General features: G+C 30.9%; 2 protein-coding genes across 2 annotated transcripts; both read right to left on the minus strand.

The window, feature by feature from the left end:
- Positions 1 to 1,512: 1,512 nt before the first annotated feature.
- Positions 1,513 to 7,877, minus strand: LOC113366637. Its single transcript, XM_026608274.1, has 3 exons — positions 7,644 to 7,877; positions 5,904 to 6,190; positions 1,513 to 2,502 (listed from the first exon to the last, which is right to left on the minus strand). Exons 1-3 carry the CDS (start codon positions 7,708 to 7,710, stop codon positions 1,513 to 1,515), a joined length of 1,344 nt encoding a protein of 447 aa, XP_026464059.1. The 5' UTR covers positions 7,711 to 7,877.
- A 2,498-nt stretch (positions 7,878 to 10,375) lies between these two features.
- On the minus strand, positions 10,376 to 22,645 carry LOC113367604. The gene is made up of 8 exons (XM_026609198.1): positions 22,269 to 22,645; positions 20,035 to 21,369; positions 19,070 to 19,246; positions 16,612 to 17,257; positions 14,328 to 14,513; positions 14,032 to 14,255; positions 13,749 to 13,961; positions 10,376 to 11,932 (listed from the first exon to the last, which is right to left on the minus strand). The coding sequence occupies exons 1-8, from the start codon at positions 22,551 to 22,553 to the stop codon at positions 10,376 to 10,378; spliced, it is 4,623 nt and encodes a 1,540-aa protein (XP_026464983.1). The 5' UTR covers positions 22,554 to 22,645.
- Positions 22,646 to 22,667: the final 22 nt, after the last annotated feature.

Here is a 22,667-nt window from a genome sequence, read left to right on the forward strand (position 1 = left end):
TAGTCAAAAAAAATCATAAAAAAAATCGTCAGCACGATTCCCAACCAATATCTTTCGAACGGTTTTTGAATTTTCAGAATCGATTCAGAATTGAGGGCTAAAACATGGACGAAAAATATTTCACTTTTCTGCTATTTATAAAGAAACGGCTTGGACGATTGTCGCACAAAACTCAGAAACCCTAGTCCTCATCGAGATACATCGAATGGCTTTTAAATTTTTGAAATCGGTCGAACCGTTTTTGAGAAAACGTCGATTTACGGCAAAAAATCTGTTCACACACATACTTATACTTTTTCCAAATTTTGGTCTCATTCGATTCAGAATGGCTTGAAACGTCGTGAAAACATAAAATTAGCGAATTGGATTTTTTTATGAAAACATAAACTTCTCCTTCAGGAAGTTAATTAAAAGTAACTAAAGGTTAGAGTAAATGTAAGCTGGCCACTTGTTCTTGCTTCAAATTCAGAGAGGAGCACCTAATTCATCAGTCAACTGTGATTGACGAGTATACTCGTCATGGAGATGTCGCCGAATATTGTCTCTTGACAAGCATTCGTCAAAAATTGTCATAATTTCAACAAAGCTTCAAATTGCACTTGAAAGCTCATAGTTTCCTAACAACGAGGGAATATTTCTTTTCTAAATTTTTTCAGTACATTTACTGTTAATACTATCACCCCAGTTCGGCTTGATGTTGACTTCTGGAACACCCACGTGTAGACGTGGAAAATAAAAACTTTGAAAAAAAATGTCACTAAACACGGAATTTAGGATAGATATCACTTCTATAAAATTCCAGAAAGCACTTTAGTTATTTTTATATGATTATATATATGGTTATTTTTAGCAATAATATGTTATATTACGTAACTTATTTTTTAACTATTTTTTAAGTTCATAAAATGTATTCCATAGCATGTCCATTAATCATTAATTGTTAACTAATTAATACAACTTTCAATTAATTTTTTAAACATATTTTAAATTTCAAAGTTTATTGAATTTTTATAATTCTACAGCATATAGTAAGCCTATAATATTTTAGTATATTATTTCAGAATAAAAAATCTATCGTTGAACAAATTTTTATCAAAATTGTCGAAAAAAAATTACATTTATTTACGCTTATATAACCTCGCACGTATTTTCTAAAAACTAATCGCAATGATTTGAAACTTTTTACATCAATTTAGGATTTTTGCGAATAAATTGTCACAAAAAATTGCACTTTTCTGATAACTATAAAGATACGCCCAAACTAATCATCGCAAGTCCTTATCGAGTTTTATCGAATAGCTTTTAAAGTTTTGAAACCGGTTCAGTCGTTTTTTGAAAACATCTCGTCGAAAAATCAAATTTTGACTCACATACACACACTTTTTTAAATTTTTCGGGTAGTCAAAAATACACATAAAACCTGTTTTTATAATTTTCTAAATTATTAATCTATATATAATTTATCTTATACAATAACCAATTATTTCATTACATCAGCATTATAAATTACAACTACAGTGTAAAACCATTTTCCAAGTTATCAATTTCAGGCAACTTTTCGTCAATAACTTGTTCAACATTGATTCCATTCAAAATTTCTTGTATCCTGTTTCTAACCGGATTCTCAATAGCGTCCATTATCTGATACCTCAATAAATTTGGCAAAATATTTACAGCAGCCTCAATTATGTAATCTAAGGTTCCTGCACCATCACACCTCACTTGAATATTGCCTAAATCGAATTGTAAATCATCCAAACTTGGATGTTTTCTGGTGTCTAAAGATTGACTGGCGTTGATTTGGACTTTTAGATACTCTGCTGTAAAAGTGGCAGTACCAGCTCTGGATAAAATACCGCCTGCTACTGATATTTGCCATTGGGTATTACCAGTTAAACGTTGGGTACCGATATTCAAAGCCACCATCAGAGTGTTGTTTTCCATGTTGAAATTCATATTACCAACTCTGTAGAACGATGATAAACCTTTGGCCCACGTATGTGTCAATTCAGCGTGAAAAATTCCTACAGAATGATTGTAGTCTTGCACCTTATAAGGATCATACCCCAAACTTCTGACTTTTTTCCTGCCTTCAGCAATCGCCATATCCAAAGGAGATATAGAATTAGGGAAACTGTGATCACCAGCATGTTTGTCCAAATTCGTATTTATCTCCTCCCTTATTTTCGTATAAGCCTCTTTTAAAATAAAAGGTTTGATAGAATCAAACAAAAATGTTCCCACAGAGTTGATGATTCCTTGGAACAAGGAACCCATGAAACCGAGATTTTTGAAGTCCATACTTATATCGGAAAATGTGATGTCCATATTGATGTCTTGGGCTCGAAGTTTACCATCGACTTCAACAGCAAGATTGGCTTTGGCTTCGACAAAAACATTTTTAAGTACAACTGTGAAAGGGCCTTTGGAACTGCTAATCCATGTAGACATTGTGTAGTTTCCATCGACGTCTAATTTTTCGATCGTCAGAGCGGCTACGACCTGATATTAGTTTTAATTTGCATTAATTCGATTAAATGTTAAGGTCATATTCAAGTTAATCTTCTTAAATATAAAAATGAATCGCAAAATGTGTTGGTAAGCTCCTGGACCAATTTGGTCAATTCTTTTTCTAAAATGTTCGTTGAAGTCAAAGGATGGTTCTTACGGCGAGAAAAAATCGAATAATTGCCGGAAAACCCCTAAAAACCAGCACTTTTCTTTTTCTCATACAAACGTTTTCTAACTAAAACGTAGAATCAATTTGAGCTTTATTGCTATTAAAGTTCATATTAAATTACAAGCACTCACTGTATACGCCTTCTAAACGATTATTCGGATTTTGATAAATCTTTCTGAAGTTTGTTAAGGACATTTTCTAGGATGTATTTGATTATAAAGTACTGGGATGTATGTGCAATATTGTGGAAATAAATGGAAAAAATTGCAAAAAACGACATGTCATTGTTTGCATTGAAAATAAATGAAAACTATCATCTGCCAAAAATTTCAATTTACTTATGAACCTAAACAATATTAGAATAGGTATGATAAATTCATGATTATGAATAAGAAAAATGAAATATCTACATTATTATTGCCGAAAAGCAGCTGAGATGTGCCAGAAATTAAAATAATATAAAATACAGTATATGTATGTATGGCAGATTGAATTATACACATATGAACAATTATTTATTTATTCATTAAAAAAATTATTTAGAATTTTGTTTCATGTGTCTAAAATTCATTCGTTTGGCTTTGGATATGGAATATTTAGCAAGTTGATCTTAGATTGAAGAGTGCTCATATGAACTAGATTTTACAAATTAATTCACCTAAGATTTGAACATAAAAAATATTTTTTATTAAATTATTAGTAAGAAAAATGTACTTTAGAAATTATAATTGTCAAAAATTATAGACTAAATTGTTGCAATTACGTTGTGTATGGGTAAAATCATTGTGATATTGTTCTTTCACCGCAAATGCTATATTATTTTTTTATGAATTTCTTAAGACCATAAAAGAATCACAAAGGCAGGACATCAAATAGGATATTAACACTTTCCACTCGCGAATTCCGAGATTTATATAAATTTTGCCGCCGGAGCGGCGACATCCGAATCCAAAGGGTTAAAAAGTATAGGATAGGATATTAAAATATTTGGAACTTTTGAAATGTAGACGTGTGTGCAGAACAACGTCTGTCGGGAAATCTCGTATATATATATATATATATATATATATATATATATTAAATGCCCCGAAGTTGAGAGATATAATAATGAAAAATTGGTTGTTTTTTTTATTGGATTTTTTTCATGAAATCATGAGTTTTTTGAAAATCGTTTGTACTAAAGTTATGGTATTTTCTACGATTATTTTTAATTTTGATGGAAATGGCACTCATAAACTATTTGATTCAGATGAAAAAAACTTTTTATGTGTCTTTTATTTGCATGATAGCTCACTTATTTTACATGCAGAAATACTTATTTTAAAGCTTATTTTGTTGACTATAAAACCTCATTTTCATATTAGCTTAATATTGTTCTTAGAACACTATAAAACAGTGATTTATTAAGATATTAATTTTATCATTTAGTTAAAAAATAATAATCTGTCAAATTGAATTTTAATATACGGTATGTAATTACATTGAACGGACATTTCACAACCGTGAGACGCATACGCAGAACTGCATCACTTGTCAGACGCATGTTGACTCTATTTTATTATATTATTTTAATTTTTGGCACATCTCAGCTGCTTTTCGGTGATAATGTAGACATTACATTTTCCTTATATATAATCATGAATTTATTATAATTTAATATTGCCTTAGCATATAAGTGAATAGAAATGTTTGGCAAATAACAGTCCTCATTTGTTCTTAATGTCAAACTAAGCTTCAAATATTTTCAAGGACAAACAATGATAAGCGGTTTTTTGTAATTTTTTCCATTTATTTCTACAATCTTCAGGAAGATTCATGAAAATCCGAATTATAGTTTAGGAGGATTAATGAAACTTACATTGTTACAGAAGAATTTAATATATAAGATATATATATATATATATATATATATATATATATATATACAGTACAGGCCAAAAGTTTCCGGACACATGAAAAAATCTCATTTTCTGAGTTTTTAGCTATATTTTTCATATAAAAATAATTTTATTCAAGTTAGTTTTGTACATTCTACGTAGTATTAATATTTAGTGACTGATTTGTAACCAATTTGTGAGAAATGATGGACTAATTAGCAATGAAAATGTTAAAATGTCACAGTCGATTTTCCTGAATATGACCACCCTTTGCTTTGATCACTGCAGCGCATATTTTTGGTAATCTTTTGACGAGTTTTTGCAATGTTTGCGTAGGTATGTTCTTCCAGGACTTGTTAAGGCAATTTCACAAGGCAGCAAGGCTGGTTGGATTCAAATCCTTCACGAGGCATTTAAGCTCGTCCCGCAACAGCTCTATTGGATCAAGATCCGGCGATTGTGCAGGACATTCAAAAAACCACTTCTGCGAACAGTAAATAAACAAAAGAGATTGCATTTTGCCAAAACCCACTTAAATTGGACCATCGATCAATGGAAATCAGTTTTATGGACGGATGAGTCAAAATTCGAACTTTTCGGAAATCATCGACGTAGGAAGGGTAATGAAAGACTCAATTCTAAGTGTATTTCGACAAAGGTGAAGCACGGTGGTGGTTCAGTGATGGCTTGGGGTTGTTTTAGATTCAATGGAGTCGGATCGCTTGTCAAAATAGATGGAACTTTAAAGAAAGAACAGTATCATACCATACTTCAGCGCCACGCCATTCCATCTGGTCTTAATTTAATTGGTCCAAAATTTATTTTTCAACAAGATAATGACCCTAAACACACTTCCTGACTCTATGCCAATTATTTGAAGCAAAAACAAGTCGAAAAAATACTTCAAATAATGGATCTTGATCCAATAAAACTGTTGTGCATTTGTCTGACTGATTTGCATCCAACCAGCCTTGCTGCCTTGTGAAATTGCCTTAACGAGTCCTGGAAGAACATACCTACGCAAACATTGCAAAAACTCGTCAAAAGATTACCAAAAATATGCGCTGCAGTGATCAAAGCAAAGGGTGGTCATATTCAGGAAAATCGACTGTGACATTTTAACATTTTCATTGCTAATTAGTCCATCATTTCTCACAAATTGGTTACAAATCAGTCACTAAATATTAATACTACGTAGAATGTACAAAACTAACTTGAATAAAATTATTTTTATATGAAAAATATAGCTAAAAACTCAGAAAATGAGATTTTTTTTATGTGTCCGGAAACTTTTGGCCTGTACTGTATATATATATATCATTTTATTTACAAAATTAAATTCATACCTGTAAAGCGGCCAAATCGGTCCTCACATGCTTTATTCGAAATTTGGACAATCCTCTGACATGAACATTCATAAAGTGCATCGTGGCCACCGAGAAGGAGTGTTTCATCGGCGGAATGGCCATCGGATCCGGAATGGGAGCTCCGGGTATTCCGACCGGATCCGGCTGCTTGTAATGCTCGAGCACCCGCCGGATCTGGTCGCTCAGTTTTAATTCAATCTGCTCTTTTTGATCATCATTAATATTTTTGGAATCTTCAGTAACACTTGGCGGGATCAAACTATTCTCTAAAAAAATAATAATATTAATAATAACGTTTATTAATATTGTATTGAAATAAATACTAGTTGGTATTGGTAATTAGCCTTGAGGCAAGTTACATGAACTTCCCGATATGTGTAAAAAATCGATTGAATCAATAAAAAGTAAATTAATTTATGAGCGATTAAAAGTATTTCGAGTGGATTTATTACACATAATTGAAAATGAACGAACACGTTAACTCGGAGTATTTTCTAAAAGCAATTTTTCAAAAATCAACAATTATTATATTTGAACCAGTTTCCGTAGGATTTTAATGGTTTAGTATGTTTATTAAGACCAAGAACTTTATTGTTATATCAAGTAAATCGTCTAATTTTAATTTTAGCTAACGTCAAAAAAACTACTCATTTTCTCAAACTTTGATGAATTTTCAAAATTAAACTACTTGTCGTAAAGCCGTAATATTTCTAGTTCAAGTTCTATAAGACCATGATGTATATCGCCAAAAAAAGTTCCATAAAAATCGTCTTAAATTTTTTTTTTCAACAGTTAATTACAAGAAAACGGCTCGCTAGATTTTCACCTAAAACTAATCAGTACCATTGCCAACTAATATCTTTCAAACAGTTTTTGATTTTTTAAAGTCGATTCGGTAGTTTGAGCTTAAACGTGGACAAAAAGTTTAACACTTTTTTTCAAATTACAAAGAAACGACTTAGCAGATCGTCGTACAAAACTGACAAACCATAGTCCTCATCGAAATACATCAAATGGCTTTTAAATTTCTGAAATCGGTTCAGGCGTTTTTGAGTAAACGTCGATGAAAGTTCTAATTTCGACAAATGCCAAAAAGACCATACTAATTTTTGCAAATTTGGACGAATTTTTAAAGCTAAACCAGTTGTCGTAGGGCCGTAATATTTTAGTATGATCTAGAAGACTATAGTATCTACCGTCAAAAAAATAAGAATAAAAATCGTCGAAAAAAAATTTTTTAACACCTTATTACAAGACTAATCCGCACGATTCCCAATCAATATCATTCGAAAGGTTTTTGAATTTTCATAATCGGTTCAGAATTGCGGGCTAAAACGTGGACGAAAAATTTTTCACTTTTCAGTGATTTATAAAGAAACGGCTTGGCCGATCGTCGCACAAAACTGACAAACAATAGTTCTCATCGAGATACATCAAATAGCTTCTAAATTTTTGAAATCGGCCCAGTCGTTTTCGAGAAAACGTCGATTTACGGCAAAAAATCTGTTCACACACACATACACACACACATACTTTTTCCAAATTAGGTCTCAATAGATTCAGAATGGCTTGAAACGTCGAGAAAACATAAAATTAGCGAATCGGATTTTTTTATGAAAACATAAACTTCTCCTTCGGGAAGTTAAAAATCTTATCAATTAAATTGAACAAATCGATTTCTGTGTAAACTCTAATATTTCATTTTTATTATTTATTTACCTTCTCCTGCGGTCGAAACTCCGCCCAATGTGCAAATCACAAACAACAAAAGTACTTCACGTTTCATATTGTTCACATATCAACAATCAATTTATTATCACTCTAGCAATTAATTCTAACAATTAATTAATCACTTTAACATTTGCAGCAGCACGTGATATGTCTTCGGATAATTCTTGACAATGAATGTTAGACGAGAGCAGTGCTCACCAGCGAACTCGGGTCAAAGGCCAAATACGTACATTCGATAAGATTATCGACTGAGAGGAAGAGAAATATCAATATTTACTTATTTCACATTTTTCATAGACATTTTATTATGTTAGTCAACTACTCACAATGACCGAGTTTCGGGTAAATTGAATGAAGACTGAATGTTAGGATTTTGATTTGAAGTAAAAACCAGTTGGTATTGGTATTTTGCCTTGAGGCAAGTTACATGAACTTCCCGATATGTATAAACAATCGATTTAATTAATAAAAATGAATTAATTTATGAGTGATTAAAAGTATTCCGAGTGGATTCATTATACATAATTGAAAACGAACGAACACTCTATTGTTATACCAAGTAAATCGTCTAATTTTAATTTGAACAAACGTCAAAAAAAAACTACTCATTTTCCCAAGGGGGCGTCCATTAATCACGTGAGGTTTTTAGGGGAGGGGGGGGGGGTTTGACAAAAAATCACGAATTATCACGTGGGGTAGGGGGGTTATGGTAAGATATCACGTGTATACGTATAAAAGAATAAGAAATTTAAGATTTTTCACGTAACTAAAAATACACGTGATGTTTGGTGGGGGAGGGGGGGTAATTTTGAATATCACCACGTATCACCAAGGGGGAGGGGGGTCCAAAAATTCTTAAAAACTAGCTCACGTGATTAATGGACGCCCCCCAAGCTTTGATGAATTTTTAAAATTAACTACTTGTCGTAAGGCCGTAATATTTCAGTAAGTTTTATAAGACCATGATTTATATCGCCAAAAAAAGTTCAATAAAAATCGGCTTAAGTTTTTTTTCAACAGTTAATTACAAGAAAACAGCTCGGTAGATTTTCAACTAAAACTAATCAGTATCATTCCCAACTAATATCTTTCGAAAAGTTTTTCGTAATTTGAAAAAAAAAGTGTTAAACTTTTCGTCCATATTCAAGCTCATACTACCGAATTGATTTTCAAAAATGAAAAACGGTTCGAAAGATATAATTTAGGAATGATACTGATTAGTTTTAGTTGAAAATCTATCGAGCCGTTTTCTTGTAATTAACTGTTGAAAAAAAAGCCAATTTTTATGGGACTTTTTTTGGCGATATATATCCTGGTTTTATAGAACGTACTGAAATATTACGGCCTTACAACAAGTAGTTTAATTTTAAAAATTCATCAAAGTTTAGGAAAATATGAGTAGTTTATTTGACGTTTGTTAAAATTAAAATTAGATGATCTACATGGTATAACGATGGCGTGTTCGTTCGTTTTCAATTATGTGTAATGAATCCACTCGGAATACTTTTATAAACATCTTAAATTAATTTAATTTTAATGATTAAATCGATTATTTATACATATCGGGAAGTTCATGTAACTTGTCTCAAGGCAAAATACCAATACCAACTAGTTTAAATAGTATTTGAATTCTCGAAATCGGATCTGAACTTTTGCCTAAAACGTGTCCAAAATATTTTGCACTGTTCTGCTAATTTAAAAAATATATATATGGCTCAACCAATGGTATCAAAAAAATAACTTGTGTGCCTTTTTTAAATCGGTTTGGAGGTTTCTGAGAAAGCGTCGATGATAAAAATCGGCAAAAAAAAAGGTAATTGCAAGAGGCTCGGCCAATCGTTACCGAAAACTTATCAGCACGATTCCCATCCAATATCTTTCAAACGAGTTTGAATTTTAATTTTTTCCAAGAGATTTTTGCGAACTACAAAGAAACGGCTTGGCTGATCGTCGCGCAAAACTCAAATGCTCATCGAGATGCATCGAATGGCTTATAAATTTTTGAAATCGGTTCAGCCGTTTTTAAAAAACGTCGACTAAAGGTCAAGAATAACCTTACATACACCCATACATACATACACACACACACACATACATACATAAATGCCACTTACAACTAAGTATTTACCTGAAAATATCCCAACTATCTAGAAATTTGAGAATTTGTTCTGTTTTCCTCATAAATTGCAATTTAAATAGCCAATGCTCACCGTTTCATAAGCATGGCGAATATACACGTCAAAACACAAAATTTTGCCACGTCGAGTGGCATGACGAGTATACACGTCAGTAATAGTTAACCGATTTAAAGATTCTATGAAATTCGATTTATTTAATTCTGCGAGACGATCTACCGAGCCGTTTCTCTATCAATTAGTATTAAGCATTAGCAGATAATGCAAAATTTTATACAATCACATCCACAACACATTATAAACAACTTGATATACCAAAATACATTTTGTCCTTCTCAAAAATATTAATGGACATCGCAAAAAGTCACTATCTGCATAACGAATATAATCGTCAAAACTAATCGTAAAATTCTGCTAGCTTCTAACACAGTTAACTAGTAATAGTTATTATTAAGTATATGTAAAAAAAAACAATTATCATTAATTTGTTTTATTTTCAAAATATATAAATATATTAAAACATTGCATTGAACAGTATAAAACAAAATAAGTTAAAATTAGAGAACAATATTATATAAAACACAATTAAAAAATATATGGATTTTTAGGCGGATTCCTGCGCCTCTGGCGCACAGATGTAGTTTGTTTATTTTTTTCAGATGAAACTTTTTGATCTTTTTCACCATCAAGATCCTTTTTTTCTATTGTTGCCTTACTTTTCATAGTCGAACCTACAGGTGTGTAAAATTTATCATCACACTTATTGTCAGGTGTTGCACAATTATTTTTTGTCCAAGAATTTTCATCGCTACAGGGCAAAAAAACATCATCATCTACAGAACTACCAGAGTCGACGAACGGTTGGCATATTCTTTTAAATTTACGTTTGTGCATAGTTTTTTGCATGTTTTTATCACTTTTCAAATCATCTTCATGCTCATCTAATAAATTATTTTTACTCGACGACGGCTTCGTTTTCGCTTTAGAAATTTTATTTGGGGTTTTTGTGAAAACTTCATCCAAGGAAGAAGAACTATCTTGGTTTGATAAGATAGCCTTTTTATACATAGATACTTTAGTTGTTTTTGCAACAGTTGGTGTTTGAGTAAATTTCATAGGCGTCTCGAAAACTTCGTCATCGGATAGAATTATTGTTGGTGAAGACAGTAAATTAGAATTCTTGCACGCAGTTTTAGGTGCTGGTGTTTTGCATAAAACTGGAAACGGAACTTTATCATCATCGTTTGCACTTAAATTTTCTTTCGTGTGCAACTTATTCGGTGTTTTAGCAAATTTCTTGCTAGATTCTAAGTTTTGCGTTTTAACATTAGTTTTACTAGTAGATTTTGCTCTACTTTCGTGTAGTTGCACAGGCTGCTTTGGTTTACTCAAAATCGAATCAGATTTGTTCTTAATTCTCGTTTCTATTGGAGTAGTTAAATCCGTCTTAACTTTTACCCGTTTATCATTTTCTTCACAATCCACGACATTCAAACAAATTTTGGGTATGTTCAAATTGACCGGAGAAACATCTTGATGTATTTTAAATTTAGTTTTTTTTCCAAGGCGTCCACCAACTATTGCCTTCGTAGCAGCCGGTGTTTTGAACGCAAGTTCATTAAATATTTTCTGAGGTGTTAATTTGATGTTTTCATCTGTTACAATATCACTTAAATAACAATTACTTTTTTCAACGTACTTGGTAAAAATGAAGCTCAACAGCAAAGTAATAAATTCTTGCACAAATTCTAAATTGTTAAAAGCAACATCTTGCAACAATAAAGATTTTTCGGGATCCATAGAAGATAGAATCATATCGTATTTACCGTATTTGACTGTATACAAGCACTGATCATAAAAATGATAACATTCGTTGGTTTTAAAATCGTTATCTTCTTGAAACATATCCTTTACTTTTGAGAATTTGGATTTGGCGATGGCGCGAATTTTATTACATACTGAAAAAAGTCTTTTGGTTACATTTGTGTTTCCCAAAAAGCAGTTCAAACGAGCCTCTAGACTGTTAACAGTCAACATCAGGCCGAAGCCGGATTTTCCGTAACAAGAGATGCATTTGCAGTCACAATCATGGTTGAAGAAATCGGGCAACTGCGATGATTGGTGAACGAGAGGCGGAGAACCCTAAAAAAAAGATAAAATACAATTTTGTACGATTTTATTTAAACAGTAAAATTGAACGCCTTATATGATTTTACTAATCAAATGTGGAAAATGCATCCACAACAACAACTAGGTGGAAGTAACATTTTGCCTTAAGGCAGGTTGCATGAACTTCCCAATACGCGTAAATAAAGAACAAAGAAGGTTCCAGTCTAGAGGCATAAATTTTGTTATTTTTGAAAGGCCGTGAAAAATGCAAACAATATTTTTAACTTCCCGTAGGGCAAGTTATAATAATCGCAAAAAAATCGAAAATGAAAATTTTTATATATCTTTACGTTTCAGAGGTTTCTGAACATTTTGGCATACCTTAGAAAAAATGGATGTATGTGTGTGTGTGTGTGTGTATGTATGTATGTATGTATGTATGTGCGGATACAAATTTTCGTCGACGATTTCGGGAACACGGATCAACCGATTTGAATTCAAAAAACATTCGATTCGTATTGATAAGGAGACGGACTGATTAGTTTTTGGCGAAGGCAGGTCTAGCCGTTCCGAAGATACGAGGCAAAAAGTGCCGAAAACGGTAACTCAGCTTTTAAGAAAACGGAGCGTCTGATTTGAATAATTCGGAAATCATTTTATTTGTATTGACTAAATGAAGAACTGTTCAAATTTTTGTAAAGGCAGGTCCAACGACTTTGGAGATATGGCGGAAAAAGTAAAAAAAATGAGCCATTTGGCGGTCAAAAATGAACATTAGACATATGCACATCAAATTATCAGATATTTTATAGAGATTTTAACAATAAGTATAAATTTTGTTTACATTACTATGGGTTCCGTACCAATGTTTACGCGTTAGACGGCGACGCGGCGCTCACGCGCTTTGATATTTCGTCTTTATGCAGTTAAAGCATTACGATTGCTTTGAAAAAAAGTTCAGAATTTCCAAAATATTTCAAAATAAATGATTTAAGATAGAATGATTTAATATGGTTCGAAATTCTATTAAAGGTTTCAAATCATTGATCAACTTTTATTGATTATTATTATTGATTATTTTTAATTACTCGAATTTTGAATTGCGGTAAGGGAAGTTCCAGCAATTTGCCTTAAGGCACGATGCCCTAATTGCCTTAAGACAAAATTTCAAAAATGAAAATTTCCCTAATTGCCTTAAGACAAAAATCAAAAATGAAAATTTTTGCATATCTTACGTTTCAAAGGCTGTGTGTGTGTGCGGTTACAAATTTTCAACGACGATTTCGAGAGCAAGGATCAACCGATTGACTATGTGAAAAATGATTACTTTTTTAGAAAGACGTGTCTAGCTTTTTTAAAATATTGAAAAAAATTATAAAAAAGTCAACTTTATTTTATTTTTTAAATTTTCAAAAAAATAAATTTTCTCTTTTAATTCAATCAATGCTTCAGAAAATCGCAAAAAACTCAAAATGAAGAAAAAACCATTTTTTTAAAAATATTGAAAATAAATATCAGTTATTAATTACATTTTGAAAAATATGCAAAGTTTTTCAAAAAAATTACGTGATTTATTACTATACCCAACTATACCCTTGTACACAACATGATATTTCGTGATTCTTTGTCTATAATATAAACAAATCAACAATTCCCATCAAATATTTTCAGAACAGTTTGCTTATTTTTAAAATCGGTTCAAAATTTTTTGCTAGAATGTAGACAAATTTTTTTTCGCGTTTCTGCTAATTATTATTAAATAATTACACACTAAACATTTATTTCAAAGGCGTTTGTAACTGAAAGAATTTTAAATTTAAAAATATATATAGATAAAGTAACGACTTACATTATCAGCCATTCTGATCAGTTTTGGCGGCTCCGGACTTAGCATGGAACTATCTCTGTAAGCCTCAATGTTAATTTGTTGTTTAGTTCCTCGAGTTGGACTCGTAAACATTTTCTTAACATGCTCAACAACTTTCTTAGATTTGCTGCCACTTTTACTAGATTCAGACAATTGCGATTGATTCGTGATATTATTCAAAACATTTATTTTTACCTGGTCAAAGAAAAAATTATATCAACCTAAATTACAAAATTACTAAATCAAATCATAACAAATACCCTACCTGAGCATCGGCATACTTTTCCTTGACAATATCTGTTCTTAAGAGTATGCACAAAACGTCAGCAATACGGTGTGTTAAACCTAATTTTTGCAACAATTTCAGCATTTGTTTCAAATAGAAATTAACCAATCGTAGTTGACAAATATGCATACTGTATTTCCCTATTTTGAGAGCCAGATCGATAAAAACGCTCACTTTTATATTGAAACAATATGTTGTGGCATCTGAAAATAAAACTAATTAATATCAAAAATATTTCTTAATATTGATAAAACGTAAAGAAATTTTATGAAAACCTTTGTCTTGCATAGCTACCAAAAGTTCATCATTTATTAAGCCGTGCAGGGACAATATTGACTTCCAGGATGAATTATTGTTTGTTTTTAATAGAGCCTCAATCCAGTACATTCGAGAAATTAGTAAATTATCAGAAATTTTATCCTTTTTAATCCTTGCTATGGTGCCGAGTCCGAGAACTATTGCTGGAAATATATTTAAAAATAAATGCAAATGTGAAAGAACATGTTGACGGGGTAGTTTATCAACCAAAAAGTTATAAACTTCCCTTAGGGTAGGTTATAATAATCGCAAAAAAAACGAGAATGAAAATTTTTATATATCTTTACTTTTCAAAGGTTACTGAAAATATTGGCATACTTTAGAAAAAATGGATGCGTGTGTATGTATTATGTGCAGATACAAATTTTCGTCGACGATTTCGGGTATAAGGATCAACCGATTTGTATAATTCAAAAAACATTCGATTCGTATTGATAAAAAGACGTTCTAATTAGTTTTTGGCAAAGGCAGGTCCAGCCGTTTTGAAAACACGGGGCAAAAAAGCCAAAAATCGTAATGCAGTTTTTGAGAGATCGTAACGTCCGATTTGAATAATTCAAAAAACTTTATCAGCATTCACTAAACGAAGATCTGTTTAAATTTTTTAACAAGGCAGGTCGAGCGGTTATGGACTCTCAATAAAAACGTTTAAAAAATACCATTTGACGGTCAAAAATGTTCATTAGATATATGCACATCAAATTATCAGATATATTAGAGATTTTAATAATGTTTTCACATTTTGTGTCAATTTTTTTTTTTTGGGTTCCGTCTCAAGATTTTTAATTTTGAAGTTCATTTATATTGTTCAAACTAATTCGACATTTTTGACGTTTTCAACAGTATGGAATAACCGGTTTGTATGATTAAAAAAAAATTCGTTTCGTACTCGATCAGTGGGCGGTTTTGCAAAAGGCACGTCTAACCGTTTCGGAGGAATGAAGCGCAAACGGTGTAGAAATAGTCATGCAGTTTCTGAGAGAACGTATCATCCGATTAGACTAATTCAAAAAAACATGTTGCTTGTGTAGGCGGTGTGAAAAAAATGCTTTTACAGAAAATTTCATAACTTCGAAACTTTTCAAAACAAATCAAAATTTAAAAATAAAATTGAAATTCAAATTCAAATTCAAATTTTCGAAATTTTTCATCATTTTCAAAAAATATCAAAATTAAAACAAAAAAACGATGTCTTACAAATAATTGAGAATCATTAAAATCATCGACAATTGTTTTTTAGCAGTTAATTACAAAGAAATGGCTTGGCTGATCTGTGTCCAAAACTAATCAGTACGATTCCCAAATGTTATTTTTCAAATAGAATTTGAATTTTCAAAATCGGATCAGGTTTTTTTGGCTAAGACGTGACCGAAAATGTTTGCTCTTATGATAATTATAAAGAAACGGCTCAGCCGATCGTATCAAAAATTTAACCAATGCGAGTGCTTATCATATTTCATCGAATGGTTTTAAAATTTATGAAACCCATTCAACTGTTTTTGCGAAAAAGTCTATGAAAGTCGAAACGTCGAAAAAAATAGTCATTTTTTTAAACTTTGGTGATTTATTAAAATTAAACCACTTGTTGTAGGGCCGTGATATTTTAGTATGTTCTAGAAGACCATGATATCCATCGCCAAAAAATTTCATAAAAATCGTAAAAAAAAATTTTTTAACATTAATTACAAAAACACGTGCCAACGAATATTTACCAAAAACTAATCAGCACAATTCCCAACTAATATCTTTCAAACAGTTTTTGAATTTTCAAAATCGATTCAGAATTGCGGGCTAAAACGTGGGCGAAAAAAAATTCAAGTTTCTGCTATCTCTCAACATATACCGAACTGCTTTTAAATTTTTGAAATAGGTCAGCCGTTTTTGAGAAAACGTCGACAAAGTCAAAAATCAGCTCACATACACACACACACACACACACACACCCAAATTTGGTCTCGTTCGATTCAGAATGGCTTAAAACGTCGAGAAAATATAAAATTAGCGATTCGGATTTTTTGACGAAAACAAACTTCTCCTTCGGAAAGTTAAAAAATTACCAAAACTTATAATAAAAATAGAAATTATGATTTTTATATGTATTGTAATAACATCAAAATGATATTAGGTTGTCAAATATCTCCCTTCCGCCTTTTTGTATTATAAACCAATAGCAAAAAAGCGGAAGGGAGATATTTGACAACCTAATATGTTATCACCTAAAAAAAATGTTTTCAAGTTTACCTTTATCCTCATCTTTCCTGTTCCATAGATATTCCGTATAGCTCAACATAAAATCATACAGGTACAATTTATTCTTCTCTTCCAAGTTGCTTTTCAATAATTTAGCAGCATAAGAATTACATTCCGTAACAATTGAACCAATTTCCTTGTTATATGACATAGATCCTAAAAGCCTTGAAACACATCTCAAAGCCATCAAGTGATTCTCAAGATTTTTGGCTAATTGAAAACCTAATAGAACCAAATCATATTTGTGATAACCATATGAACCACGTTCACTTAGTGATATTATTGCCATTTCCATCAATTCGAGAGCAGACTCAAAGTAAATCTTAAGTTCTTCATCATCACTAATAGTATCATAATTTTTAACAGCTTCACCCCAATATTTTATGCCCTGAATTAATTGCTCAACAATAGAATTCTCCTTTTCGAGATTAAGTTTATTATCGTCGATAGGGTTGATATCACAAACTTCGTTTGTATGTTTGAGACCATCTCGATCAGATTCTTCAGGTGTCTGGTTAACCAGACTTGGTGTTTTAGCAATTTCATTTGCGTATTCATTTCCTAAAGCCAAGTATTGCATTGCATATAAATTTCCTAATAGTGCATGCGCCAATGTCTTCGATTTTCCTTTGAAATACTAAAAAATAATATCAACATTAGTAAAAAAAATTCATTATATTCATTATATTCATTATTCAAATAGAAACAAGGTATATGTGACGGAAGTAACTTGCTGATTAGTTTTTGACACAGGTAGATACAGCCCTTTCGGAGATACGGGGCAGTAAATGGTAGTTCAGTTTTTGAGAGAACGGAGCGTCCGATTTGAGTGATTTAAAATACATTTTACTTGTACTAACGAAATGAAAAACTGATTAAATTTTTGGGGAGGCAAGTCCAGTGGTTTCGGAGATCCAATGAAAAAACTAAATTAATGGTGTATGATATCGTGTCGTAAGGCAAATTGCTGGAACTTCCCGCACCGTAACGAAATGTTCGAGGAATATTAATTGTTTTCAAATAGATAATTATAAACATTGTAACATTGTCAAATATTTATAAGAACTAGTTGGTTTGGTATTTAGCCTTGAGGCAAGTTACATGAACTTCCCGATATGTGTAAATAATTGACTTAATTAATAAAATATAAATTAATTTATGAGTGATTAAAAGTATTCCGAGTGTATTTATTACACATAATTGAAAACGAACAAACACGTTAACTCGGAGTATTTCATCAAAGCAAATTTTAAAAAATCAATAATTTTTATAATCGAACCAGTTTTTGTAAGAATTTAATAATTTAGTATGTTCATTAAGACCAAGTACTCTATCGTTATACCAAGTAAATCGTCTAATTTTAACAAACGTCAAAAAAACTACTCATTTTCTCAAACTTTGATGATTTTTTAAAATTAAACTACTTGTAAGGCCGTAATATTACAGTAAGTTCTATAAGACCATGATATATATCGCTAAAAAAAATTCCATAAAAATCAGCTTAAATTTTTTTTCAACAGTTAATTACAAGAAAACGGCTCGGTAGATTTTCACCTAAAACTAATCAGTATCATTCCCAACTAATATCTTCCGAACAGTTTTCGATTTTTTAAAATCGGTTCGGTAGGATGAGCTTAAATGTGGACGAAAAGTTTAAATGGTTTTTAAATTTCTGAAATCGACTCAGGCGTTTTTGAGAAAACGTCGATGAAAGGTCTAATTTTGACAAATGCCAAAAAAACGATACCAATTTTTGCAAACTTTGACGAATTTTCAAAGTTAAACCAATTGTCGTAGGGCCGTAATATTTTAGTATGATGGAAGACTGTAGTATCTACCGTCAAAAAAATAATAACAAAAATCGTCGAAAAAAATATTTTTCAACACTTTATTACAAGAAAACGGCCCGGCCGACCTTTCGAACGGTATTTGAATTTTCTTAATCTGTTCAGAATTGCGGGCTAAAACGTAGACGAAAAATTTTTCACTTTTCTGCTATTTATGAAGAAACGTCTCGGCCGATCGTCCCACAAAACTGACAAACGATAGTCCTCGTCGAGATACATCGAATGGCTTTTAAATTTTTGAAATCGGCCCAGCCGTTTTCGAGAAAACGTCGATTTACTGCAAAAAATCTGTTCACATACACATACACACACACAAACATATACTTTTTCCAAATTTGGTCTCATTCGATTCAGAATGGCTTGAAACGTCGAGAAAACAAAATTAGCGAATCGGATTTTTCGATGAAAACAAACTTCTCCTTCGGGAAGTTAATTATATGAACTGAATTGCAAAGTTAAAATTATTTATTTAAACAATGTAAGTGGCTTTAAAACTTTTGCCAGAATTCAAATTTAAATCTACAAACTTCTTCTTTGATAGTTCTAAAAATAATGGTAAATAATAAATATGAGTTAATGTTACACCAATCTTTAGCACAAACCTTCAAATTAGATTCAAGTTCTTCCAGAGTGCTATTGATTAGTGGCAAGTCTTCGGAAGTAATGATTCTAAGAAATGAACAAGCCTTTGCTCGGGTTATCGGATCATCAGATATCAGTTTGATATTTTTGGCTGCTTCTCTCATACGAAGCTTACTTCGCCATAATTCATTAAAACCCTGTATGAAAAAAAAGTAATGTAATGTAGTTTTAATTTATGGTTATTTAAATAAGTTAACTGTGATTGAAAAATATACAAATTACTATCCATTTTTTTCATTAAAATATAACGATTTTGAATAAAGTGCTCGCCAAACAAAAAAAAAACGAAATCCGCTATGAAATGTTATTTGATATATACTATAAAAAATTCGAATAAAAAATAATTAAAATTGTTGTAAATTTGACGCGGAAGGCCGAAATGGCTGCGGTACCGCCGATTTTTTTTTTTTACAATTATATTCTATTTTGTTTCTTTAAATTATAATAAATAACTACTTTTATATAAATATCATGATTTTATTATTTTTCCTTTCGTACATAAAGAAATGGCAAAAATGTACGTTTTTTTTGGCTGCTACTGTGGTGTAGCCCCTTAAGGCAAACTTACATGAACATACTTAATATTTGGCTATTTCAAAAACTATTCTTGCTAATATTTTTCGATTGTGAAGCATAAACCTATATTTTTCATTTACGACGAATATATTGTCAATCAACCCAATTAACTGATTAAATAAGAATTAAAAATAAAATCTGTGTATCAAAACTATTGAATGATTTATTGATTGTATTGAACTTAATTCCTTTTTAGTAATAGTGATAAGAAAAGTAGTAGTAAGAAGTAAAATGTAGCAATATTTTTTGATTGTGAAAAATAAACCATTTATGACAAACATACTTGTCAATCAACCCAATGAATTAATTAAATAAGAATTAAAAATAAAATCTGTGCATCAAAACATACCTTTAGTTCCATCAGCAATAAATTTATATAATCATTCTTCTCCAAAGAAATATTGTAATGTTTTGCAATTGCACTCTGTGTGAGTATCTCATAACAAGATGAAGTAAAATCTGAATTATCATGCCTAATTTTGAAAATCTTGGCAAACTGCATACTTTTCGTAAAATGTGAACCAATCAACAGAAAATAGCATGCTTTAGTAAAATCCTTGATATCACAATAGGCATTGGATAATATTTTGAAAAAATATTTAAACTCATTAACACATTCGCCTGGTAAAATAGAATTTTTTGCAAAGGTTTTTAAATATATCAATAGCGTATCCTGTACAAATGGTGCATATTCTGCAGGCAGTTTCATTCCATTTAGTTTCACAATTTGACTAAGCGCTTTGTAGAAAGCGGTTACACATTTCTGTACATGGAAAACATGTTGAGGACATTTATGCCTAGTTTTTTCCATAGATGCAACATACTTGGGAAAGAATCTTGTTAAATCACTTGACGGTTTTTTAAATTCTTTTTGAATTAATTTTGAAATCAGGGCACCCGATGCATGTTGTAGATTTAGGAAAAGATGCGTGTCGGTATTACATGGTGGACAATTATTGGTATTAGTGCATTTCTTGATTAAAATTTGTAGCACAATAAATAGTTTATATGCAGTGTGTGGTTTTATCACTTCATATTTGACATGATAATATCTGTACAATGCTTTACTTATGTAATTAAGTACAGTGATGTTATAATAGTTTTTATCGTCAGTTTTATTAATTATGTGTGCTAAATCATCATCAAATTCATCTCTGTAAAAGCATGCGTGCAGCTTTGTTACAATACTCCAAGACCCTTTATCGTCAATATCTCTCAACATTTTTGAGAGAATCTTTATTATGGTTAAATCAAACTTATTGTCAATACATATTTCGGTATGTACCAGAAGTATTGTTAAGATCAATTTATAGCTTTTTTCTGATATTTTACATGATTCATTGCTGAAACCAAATAGGATCTCAAAAAACCTTTGCAGAAAATGACAAACTTTCATTTTACTAGGAGCTGATTTTTGCAATTTTCTAATATAATAATTAATTCTTTCCAATAATCCTTCTAGATATTTTGTTTGAATATATGTTTGTTCATGGCTTTTAACAAATTCATTAACGGACAATATAATATTATCTATAAGAGCTTCTGAAGATGGAAATTCTGACAGCAGGATACCATCTAAGTATTTACAGTATAAGTTTAGCTGCATTTGTCCAGATATTTTTAGTAAAGGGGGCTTTGAGAGTGTCATCACAGATGACAGAAAAATTCTTGCTTCATCATTTTTCTAAAAAAAAAAATAATTATCAAGTATATTATGCTTTATATGAACCTGCATTGCAAAATTACTGAATGATCGAAATGAATTACAGTGGTACTTGCGAGCAAAAAAGAGAAAAAATGTTAATGACAAGATGAAAATATTAAACATTTCATCAGTTGCAACAATGATTTTCTTGCTAGAGAACTATTTTATGATAATAAATTATTTTATAGTTAGTCATTTTAACTATATATCAATATTAAATGTGTAGTAAGGATTTACCCATGCAAATATATAAAGGATTATAGTAATGTTTGAAGTTTTAACTATGTATACAATAATAGTGATTGAACAGTTATATATGTTGAGTGAGTTTGTTGAGTATTATTTACTTTCATGACTATGGATCTAAAGAAAAGGGTCATGTCTCTTGAATTAAAAAAAAAATTATTAAGAAATATGAGGATGGCAAAGATGTACTAGTGTAACATCATAGATAAGTACTGTTTTGAAACAAAAGGAGTCGATAAAGAGTATAACTTCAGCTAAAAGCGTTACAATAATTTATAAGCATCTTTCTGAGTTCTAAAAGTTTGTGGATAAAAATCATTCCAAAAAAGTTGCAACAGTTCGAGCATGAACGTGGTTGAATTAAACATGTCCAACTCATTTCGGCAATATCAAAAATGGGCAAGAAGAAATAATGATTAAGGTTATAAATGATGAATTTATTTTTAGTATTCAAAAACTTAAGTAAAATCACAGTTCTTGAACAAATTGATGTCATTTCAATATATTTTGATATGAACAATTCAACATATAAGCTGGTTATAGAACAAATTAAACTCGTATGTCAGGGCACCACAATATTCATGTCAAATGATTTTCATTCAGTAATATACTAATAAAATACATATACTTACAACAGTTTTGAAGTAGTTGGAAAGTACAATATTCGCTTTTAGATAGTTATTAACATAACTTTGGTTTAATTGCAGTTTATCTCCAAAAATCCTAGTCGCTTTAAGAACGTCATCGGCATTGACTCGATTTTTCAAATCTTCATCACTCAAAGCTTGGCTTAATTGAACTAACCAATTAATACGTATTCTGGAATCGTAGTCTTGAATATTCTTCGACTTTTCACTAATGAATTGATTGAAAGTGCCATTTCTTATTATAATGTTAATATCGCTTGTATCCGACATGATCTGAGTAATTCGGAAAAATTATATGTAAAAAATAAAGCTCTAACATTAATTTACTAACTGAAACGTTGTACTCCAACTGTCACAATTCAGATTGTGAATTTCTGTTGAACT

Source organism: Ctenocephalides felis, unplaced genomic scaffold, assembly GCF_003426905.1.
Source record: "Ctenocephalides felis isolate EL2017-DRISC unplaced genomic scaffold, ASM342690v1 CF-g0.4_SCAFFOLD_01170, whole genome shotgun sequence".
Taxonomy (NCBI): Eukaryota; Metazoa; Arthropoda; class Insecta; order Siphonaptera; family Pulicidae; genus Ctenocephalides; species Ctenocephalides felis.

Coding starts and splice junctions, on each gene's coding strand:
- LOC113367604 (XM_026609198.1), bottom strand. CDS start 22,553: ATGTCGGATACAAGCGATATTAACATTATAATAAGAAATGGCACTTTC. Junction 13,962..14,031: donor AAAAGTATGCCGATGCTCAG/GTAGGGTATTTG, acceptor TTCTTTGACCAG/GTAAAAATAAATGTTTTGAA. Junction 11,933..13,748: donor TGATCAGAATGGCTGATAAT/GTAAGTCGTTAC, acceptor TCTTTTTTTTAG/GGTTCTCCGCCTCTCGTTCA.
- LOC113366637 (XM_026608274.1), bottom strand. CDS start 7,710: ATGAAACGTGAAGTACTTTTGTTGTTTGTGATTTGCACATTGGGCGGA. Junction 6,191..7,643: donor AGTTTCGACCGCAGGAGAAG/GTAAATAAATAA, acceptor TTATTTTTTTAG/AGAATAGTTTGATCCCGCCA. Junction 2,503..5,903: donor CCGATTTGGCCGCTTTACAG/GTATGAATTTAA, acceptor AACTAATATCAG/GTCGTAGCCGCTCTGACGAT.